The sequence below is a fragment of the Salvia splendens genome, chromosome 12 (assembly GCF_004379255.2).
Source record: "Salvia splendens isolate huo1 chromosome 12, SspV2, whole genome shotgun sequence".
Lineage (NCBI taxonomy): Eukaryota > Viridiplantae > Streptophyta > Magnoliopsida > Lamiales > Lamiaceae > Salvia > Salvia splendens.
The window spans coordinates 27333243-27342636 of record NC_056043.1 but is presented as its reverse complement, the minus strand read 5'-3'; the positions used below and the strand labels follow the sequence as shown (position 1 = coordinate 27342636).

Sequence of the window (9394 nt, the reverse complement as noted above, 5' to 3'; positions counted from 1 at the left end):
GGCCACAAGGGACCAAGGCGGCGAAGGCGGCTAGAGGGAGGAGGGGCCGAGGCGAATCAAGCCAGTCGGGCTCGAGCTCGACACCCTATTGTCCATGTACTTGACCGCCACGATGGCGGACACTTCCCGCATGACGCCTCCACAATATCAAGCTCATCTTGCCGGAATTGGGTATATGGCAAGACAAATTGGTATTCCGCCTCCAGGTAGCCTGAGTGCACCGCTACCGCATTCGGGGGATGATTCGCCGGCAAAGTAGTTTTTTTTTAATTTCTATAAAATTGTATTTTAAATTATGTAATTTTTTTTAAGATTTTAATTATGTGTTTTTTTTATTTTTTGAATTTTAAGTTCTATTTTATTTTATGTTGTATTTTTATTTTATTTAATGAAATGTGTTTTTATTAATTGAATTTGTTGGAAATAAAAATAAAAAATGAAATTGAATGAATAGTAAGTTAAGAGATGGTTAAGAGACTGGATATGAGATGGAGGGTTGCAGGATCTGTGTCTTAGTTAAGAGATAGAGTGAAAAGTACAGCGGGGCCCATGAATAGTTAAGGGATGAGACGGTTAAGAGACAACGTTGCGGATGGCCTAAGAGTCCTCCTACCACATCAATCACTTAATTAATTGTGGTAAATTAAATACTCCATTCATCAAGTAATTAGGGTGTCCACTATAAGGCGGACACGCCCAATAGCCCGCCCCAGTTTTTGTCCATAGCCACAATTTTGTTGTCCACAGCCCCAAAATTCTATTTCCGCCACTATAGTGGACACCTCCAATAGCCCCAAATTTTATAATCAATTTTCATTTTAAAATATTTTTAGTTTCAATCAAATGTAATTTAAATAATCGCAGTGTAAATAACTAGAAAACGAGGTATTTAGGGCAGATTATTCGTTGTATTGCAAACCGGTAAAATTATACAACGAATAATTATAATAAAATACAACTACAAAACTCCACCACCGTCTACTCGGTGTCGGAGTCGGCTTCCTCGTCTCCCTCTTCTTCTTCTTCTTCTTCTTCTTCTTCTTCTCCTCCTCTCTCGCTGCTGCCGGCTGCGGTATCCCCATGCGCATTATCAACCAACCCCAGTCGACTCTCAATCCGAGTGATGAGCCTCTTGTAGACGTTCCTGACGTACGAGTCAGTTTCCCCTGCGTATGACCTGCATACGTCTTGCAGTTGTTGCATCAACTGCACGTCTATGGTATTGGCCAATACCTCGTGGGGTTGCACTGTGGGCTGTGGGATTGGGGCGGGCTGGTGGATGCGCGATCCGGTCGCCTAGTGTGAGTATCGGCTGGCTCTTCGACTTGTTCGTCGGACTGCTCGAACTCTTGCAAGCCGCTTCCACTGCTGTAGTCACCGGCAAGGTTGTGCCTTGTGCGCTTTGGCCCAGGAGCTGTTCCCACCTCGTGCGCCACGATCGACCTGAATTTCGGACAATCCGCGAGGACAAGATACTCTTCCCACAAGGTGAACTTCGGCCAGCCCTCCGTGTGGTATTGGCCCTCAGACAGGTTCTTAACATCTGCTGCGCTGCGGCCACTCTCAGCGTGACGAAGGTTGTTCTCGTATATGGACGCGAACCGCTTGGTCGCATGGAGAATCCTACCCCACTTTTTCTAGAGCTGTTCTGGGTCGCGCCTCTCGGCGCCGTCGGGTTTGAACTTCTCATATGCAAACATGACTCGCCGCCAAAAGCTCTCCTCGGCCTGATCTGTGCCCACCACGGGGTCCGAAGTGATAGCATCCCAAGCCTTCGCCACGGCAATGCTCTCGTCTTTGGTGTATGGCTTGCCCCGGTTGGACCCAGAACCAGAGCCACCGCTACCGCCAGTGCCACTGCCCTCGCCACTCGGAATGCCGGCCCCGCTGCCCGTGCGCCCACCGACGTGGCCGGTGCCACGACTGCCGCCTCCGCCCCTACCGCCTCCGCCCCGACTTCCGCTACCTCCTCGGGTCAGAACGGGCGTTTCCACCCGTGCTGCCGGCGTATCTGGGATGGCAGAACTGAGCAGACCCATCATAGTATCAAATGCGTCTTGATCTGCTTCGGTGAACGGAGATTGGCTGGCTTGGAAAGGGGAACCCGGACGCGGCTGGTGAAGCGTGTCTAGGTTGGGTCTGTAATCTCCAAATGCGGAACGACTCTGATTCCGCTGTAAAGGTGGCGGAGTTGGAGAAGACCTCCACAACTGAGATGGAGGAAGGGGTGGACTCGATGCCCACGGTGGGGGAGATTGATTCCAACTCCAATGCTAGGATGGAGGTGCATATCCGCCAAAGCCCGACGGCTGAGAAGCATATCCGCCAAAACCCGATGGCTGCGAAGGATAGGCCGAGGGGTTTGATGGATTGCTGTCATATTCCGATTCCTGAGAGTCGGGTGATTCGTCGTCTCCTCGGTGCATTTTTTAGAGAGTGGTTGTGTAGATAGTGAGTGGATGGATTTTGTGAAAATGGTGAAAAATAGGTGGTGGGGAGTTGTATCTATAGAAATTTTTTTTAAAATCGCGCCGCATGCGCCGCGGCGGATGTCCGCACTATAGTCGCCGCACCTATAGGCCCGGCTATGTCCCCCCGCCGCGTCCTCGCCCCGCACCCGGCGATCGACCGTCCGCCCACCCTCGCCACGTCCGCTGCGTCCGCCCGGGGCGGACAACCTCGCCACTATAGGCCGCCCGCCGACTGCCCACCCTCGCGGCTATAGCCGCGTCCACTCCATAGTGGACACTCTTAGGTAACGGATGGCCTAAGAGTCCTCCTACCACATCAATCACTTAATTAATTGTGGTAAATTAAATACTCCATTCATCAAGTAATTAGGTATAATCCCTTAGGCCTAACTGAAAATTCTTGATTCGTTATGTCAGTGTGACAAGATTACAACCGTCAACGTCGGAATTAGGCTTCTATTTTGCAATAAGATTAGCTACCTACTCATTTTCGAGTACTAATTAACATGGATTATAACTCGTGACTCGTAATGGCTATTTTTAATGATGACTATAAAATCGTATGTACGTCAGAGTTATGAGTTTTCAAACAATTTTTTTATATGTACTATATATCAAAATGATCCAATACCTTTTAATTTCAAACTAATGTGAATATAGTAAAAGAGGGTCTTATTCCCCTAAGACCGTCATTAAAATGAAAAATGAAAACCATATATATAAGTTTGCTGAATCAGTTTTTGACTTAATATAAGTCTGTTGACTCAGAGCATCGGCAGCCCGGTAGATAGAGCAAGGTGCGAGTGCTCAATATCCCGAGCACATCGCTATAGATGGAAGAGAATAAGTGCGAGTCACACATGCGCGTGCACAAGAAGCCAATTAATCATAGCATGCCAAATCGATGATATAGTTAAGTGCCAGTTCGTTCGCCCTTAAATTGAAGGAAGCATTTAGGCCAAGGGGTGTGGGGAAGAAGAATGGACTTAAAGATGTGAAAAAGGTGAAAACCATCGAGACAACGATAGCTACACTCCAAAAATAATACTAGTAGGATGGATATAACACTTGAAAGAGATTTGTGGCAAGCAATAGTTGGAAAGTAACTTGTGTGTATTAAAATCAGAGAGAGTCACTATCTTAATCCCAATATATAAACATCTCCAAAACTCACTCACTTCTCCGCCAATGCCGCTCATGCTTTACTATAAAATTGTATTCATAACATTATAGTAAAATAATAGTAACACTAATTCATAAAATGGGAGAAGAAGCAAATAGATACAAGAAGACTTATGAAGCTATCACAAATTCTTACAGAAAGTTGAGAAAAAAAAGGCAGGCAGACAATTGAATTGGAACAGGAGAAACGTAACCTTTTTAAAATCGAAAAATGTCGGTATCAAAGGAGGTGAGAAATTCGAAATTCTCTCTCTATATGGTCCCTATTTACAGATTGAAAAACCAGAAACTCTATAGCACACACCTGTCGTCCAAGAAGAAGAAGAATTAGCAGCCTTTTTGCAACTAATTTTTAAGAATACTGTCCAAACGCCTGGAAATGCTTGCTGTATATCTCCGCGGCCGCGGCTTGCTGATGCTGCGGCTGCGGCTGCCACCCCTCGTACACATCCTGTGCGCTGAGATTCTGATTTAGATTCTGATTTTGAATGTTAAAAGGAGTCTGCATATACTCAGACCACTTTATATCCTCCGGATTATTAATCCCACTCTCGGAAGACTGCGCGTGCGCCTCCACCTTCTCCGCCGCCGCCCACGCGAACGCGTTGTTCTCGAAGAAGCCGCACTCGCTTCCCCTCGCGTCCCAGTTTTCGAATTTGACGCTGAAAGGGGCGACTGAATTGTTGTTATTGTTGTTGTTGTTGTTGTTGACGCGGCTAGGAATTGAGGAGAGGAGAGGCGCCGCCGCCGCTCCGAATTGATCGGAGGAGAAGATGCTGCTGGCGTTGGGGTTGATGGAAAGGGCGATGTTGGTGGCGGCGTAGTTGAGGTGCTGGAAGGAGAGGAATGATGAGATGTCGGAGGGCTTGGCGGTGGCGGTGGAGGACTCGTGGGAGGCGACTAAGCGGTTGAGGAAGAATTCTTGAGTGGAATTGGCGGCGGCGTTGTCGAGAAGCGGGTAGTGGGGGGGTTTGTCGGTGGCGTCGGCGAAGGTGAGGTCGCTGGAGTTCTCAGAGGTCTTGTTGTCGTTGTTTTTGCTGGGTTTGTTGTCCTCGCTGTCCGCCTCAGACAGGGGCTTGTGGGTGCTCGGGTCAATGCCCCTCTGCCTTAGCTTTTTCTTGATCGACGAATTCCAAAGATTCTTTATCTCGTTGTCTGTTCTTCCCGGCAGCTGTGCCGCAATCTGTGACCACCTGATCATGTTTTCCCTCTCAGTACCACTGAAACAAATTACAATTAGTAGTTATAAGAAATACCTGTTGCCAAGAACTGCATGCAGCTCAATGATCAAATTCTCCTCCTCTTGAGAAAATGTGCCTCTTTTCAAATCAGGCCTCAAATAATTTATCCACCTCAGCCTGCAGCTCTTTCCACACCGTTGAAGCCCTTAACAAAACAAAACAAAACAAAACAAAACAAATTAATGAATGAATTAATTAGAATTTCGATAAATAGATAGACAGATGGATACCGGCGAGTTTAGGGACAGAGCTCCAGCAGCCGTGGCCGAATTTGGCGATGTGTTTGATGAGTTTTTCATCTTCCTCGGGAGACCAGAGGCCTTTACGGAGCTTCTGCTTGTAGCAGCAAGAATGCCTGCCCATTTCCAGACTGCTGTGCTGCGTTAAGCTAAAACAAATAAATTCTTTCTTTCTTCAACAGACACTGATTCAAAGTGTCAGAGAGAGAGAAGTTCTTGACAACGAGATGGCAATAGGGAATCAAGTCAATAGGAAGGGAGGGGGCTTTAAAAAGGAGGGTCATATTCACGCAGATTGTAATTAGTATTCACACTTATTCATTATTTTACATTTTTTTAATCTTAAGCTTTTCTAAATAATGACTTACTGTTTTTCTTCTATTCATTATTAGATTGACAGCACTTGTATGTTGGTCTAGTGATAGAATATTAATGTTTGAGATTAAAGATTTTTAATTCGAAACATGATTTTTAAAATATCTATTCATTTATCGCACAATATATTTAAGCGAAGCTTCAATTTAAGTTAATAATTTCGTAGGTGGATCTGAAAACAAAAAGCATAGTGCAAAACGGTTTATAGCTTAAATTCCTCCACTTAGAATACTTATGAAGTGGATGAAATTGATTTGTGAGATAGTAGATTAATTTCCGGATTCAACAACTTGCATTTAAATTAAACATACTGGCACTCCTATTGATGACTTATTTAGTCATTTATACATCCAATGAAAGACATTTAGTAATTTGAAATAACTAATCAAAGAGTTGTAGTATCAAATTTGCTTATAAACATCATATCAATGCCTAATTTACGACATGTAAGATTTGATAGTAGTAAGAGTTCACAAACCAATGGACTATCACTTTGTCGGATCGCTCAATTGTTCTAACTTAGATTATGATTGATATAAGTTAGAACACTATAATTTCGTTAATTACTACTAATATAATATGTTATAAATATTAATGAATATACTAAAATAATGGACTATATATATTGTAGTGAAGATATCAAAAATTGTAAGGTAGAGAATTCGAGAAAAAGTCCCAAAATTTGGTTAAGAGAAAGTGAGTTTAATTAGTTTGAAGAAGTCCACTCCATATAGTTATCCCAAGATTCCCAACACAAAAGAAGTCACAAGATGTATAAATGGGAAGAAGTTAATTGAATAAGAATTTTCCATGATTAGTTATGGCTGTCAATCAGAGTAATGTGCAATTAATTTATGATAACATAATCCTCTCAGAGTTAGACATTCTCCTGTCTTACCTAATGGTATAATCCATATTTATAATATTTTATCACTTCCCTCTTAATTCAGCAACCCTCAAACTCTTACCTCTAAAAGAAAATATTTTTAATCAAAATCTACATGATCACTATTAACATGTTTATGAGATTAATATCATACCAATAATAAAATTCATATATACTAATTAAACACATTTTCAAGTTTCGTCTTTTTTATTTTTCCTTATACTTTTGCTATATATACTTTTAAATGAGTCACACACCATAAAATTCGTAGACGCTTTCAAGTTTTGATGTTTCCTTAATTCAACCCTCTCTCTCTCTCCTCATTTTCTTTTCTTTCATTTGAATAAGATAGTTGAGAATTCGACAATATAAGTTTTTGGTATGGCCTTATTAATATAAAGTCAAAACACCGAATATAATAAAATAATAGTTCTAAAAATGTGAAATACCAACGCTCAATGGTGAGTTTAATTTGTTAGACTTTATATTTCGTATAATTAATAAACATAAATTGATACTCGTCTATAAAATAAAACCCATATTGATACAATGTCCATTGAAATTTTCGCAATTCTACCTACTGCTCAAATGATTCGTTCGATTGGAAGGAATCAATTGGAATGGAGAAAAAAAATACTCCCTCCGTCCCGCACTACTCGCACTTATTTCCTTTTTGGGCGTCCCAAATTACTTGCACTCTTTCCATTTTTAGTAAAAAAATTCACCTACAGCCGTCATTTTTGACTTTCCTATACACTCATTCCTTAATCTTCGTGCCGAAAAGGAAAGGTGCGAGTAGCCCGGGACGGAGGGAGTAATTAATTAGGAAACTTCTTCATCATCCATGATTGGTTTTAAAACAATAATTGATGGATGTCCCATTTGTTTTCCCAAGGAAGAATTAGCAATTAATTATCATTAAGTCTGAGCAGAAATGATTAATGTCTTATAAAAATTAGGGATTAAATTAAATAAATGAATAGAGTGTACTTGGCAAAAGCGCAGCCGACAGTTACAATAATGTAGTTGTCCGCTCTGCATTCTTCAATTTGAATACAGACAAATTTCATTTAATTATTTAACCACGTAAGGGACTTATTTTATCACTTATTAAATGCAATTTTTCAATTCATAAAATTAGAATCTTTCTATACAAATTAATTGTTTTCCATGGAGAGGAAAGAATATGTTATTAGAAAATTCATTATGCAAAAGCTTAATTGTATTTGTATTTAGTGTTCATTTTGATATACAATTTTTTTCTTTAGTGCCCTCTTTGATACCAATGCTAAGGAATATACTAGTTTGTAACTTTTTGAGAATTTAACTCGAAAAAGTTTTTGTTAGTTTAATGATTTTGGATGTAATAATACTAGGAATAAGACAAGGGAAGAAACATTAAAATGCGAAATGAATTGAAAGTTAAATATGTGATGGCGTGACATCCAGCGTAGTACTGGTGGCGTCGTGGTATGCCAATATCATTCAACTTCCATCACATATATTTGTATAATTAATAATTGCAATGAACGAGCCAAAATTAAGTCCTCATTCGGATTTATATTTCTTTTAGGATTATGGGCAACACCCAAAATATGTTTTTCTTTTCTTCTTTTAATTTAGGGCCCACTTCCTTTGAATTAATTCGTATAATTACAATGGTTACTAGCCTCTACTAATTTACTAAAAGTTAATAAATTGTTTAGAGAAGGATAAGTTTTATTAAAATATTAATTAACTTCTAATTAAAAATGTATAGATGTACGAACATTGAGAATTTTCATTAAATGGGCACAACGGTCGGATGAAAACTCGTACACAATTTTTTACTGTAAAAAACAAGCAAATTATGTTTTTTTGGTGACCATGTTCAAATAGTGTTCATTATTTCATTAATTAAAATGTCGTTGGAATTGTGTATAAAGTGTATAAAACAATCCTGTTGTTAAAAAAACAGTATTGTTCTAAGAAACTGAAAAATAATGAGCATTCATTGTTCACGATCAATTGCTCTGATCAGTTTATGTCAAGAGATGCATAATTACTACTACAAAAAATATAAGTTAAAAAGAGATGATTAGTAAAGGGTTATAATCCATTGCTAACTAATTAATAATATAAAAATATGATCAATTCTTAGTTATTAGATTTAGAGATCCAATGGTTAAAATAATGACAAGTGTATTATATTTTAAATTTAAATAATTAGTAAATAAATTTAAAAGGTATTAATATCAATTCTTTCTCATTAAAATCATCTCAAAACTTTAAATTAACGTAACTCTCTCGATTTAAATTATTTTTTTGCAAAAAATATATCAAATTAAAGATAATTTTATAAGGATTCTAACAAAATCTCAATTGCATAGTTCCGACGATATTCGGGTGATGAAATTTGATAATTTATATTTCAATTTTCGTACATCTTGATAAACAGATTTTATCAACAAATGCACAAAGAAATCTCAATATAGTGTATGTAAAATATCAATAAAACTGTGTTGATATTTTCTTGTACTTGTGTTTATATCCTCATGTCATATTGTTGATATTTATAATACACTATGTTGATATAAAAAAATCACAAAAATTATCATATGTTAACATAATGACGATATTACCTTTTTGTTGATATTTTGTCTATTATGTATTGAAATTTATGAGCTTTAATCTCATCCACTCATTTTAAAATCTAAGAGTATAGATTTAGTCATAGTTTTGGATTATGATATCATGAGAATATGAGCATTTAGTAAATACCCCAACTTTCATTATGTGGATCATGTCACATCATCTGATTATCAGACGATCTCTGTATTTGGATTTTAGTTAATAGAATTATTTTGAATTTTGAAAATATCACCAACATACTATCATTCTGTACGAATAAAATGTTAGTGATACTTAATTTCTGTACATGGAAGTAATGTTATAGTAGTACAATTTAAGATAGGAAAAATTGGACCAAGTAAGTAAATAACACATTTTTTACTAAAGTTG

At 38.8% G+C, this 9394-nt stretch overlaps 2 protein-coding genes across 2 annotated transcripts; both read right to left on the bottom strand.

Annotated features, from left to right (window-relative positions):
• Nucleotides 1-1637: 1637 nt before the first annotated feature.
• Nucleotides 1638-2039, bottom strand: LOC121757811 (rRNA 2'-O-methyltransferase fibrillarin-like). Its single transcript, XM_042153290.1, has one exon. It carries the CDS (start codon nt 2037-2039, stop codon nt 1638-1640), a length of 402 nt encoding a protein of 133 aa, XP_042009224.1.
• A 1659-nt stretch (nt 2040-3698) lies between these two features.
• On the bottom strand, nt 3699-5388 carry LOC121757263 (transcription factor MYB61-like). The gene is made up of 3 exons (XM_042152791.1): nt 5125-5388; nt 4910-5039; nt 3699-4846 (listed from the first exon to the last, which is right to left on the bottom strand). The coding sequence occupies exons 1-3, from the start codon at nt 5255-5257 to the stop codon at nt 4006-4008; spliced, it is 1104 nt and encodes a 367-aa protein (XP_042008725.1). The 5' UTR covers nt 5258-5388; the 3' UTR covers nt 3699-4005.
• Between the last annotated feature and the right edge of the window lie 4006 nt (nt 5389-9394).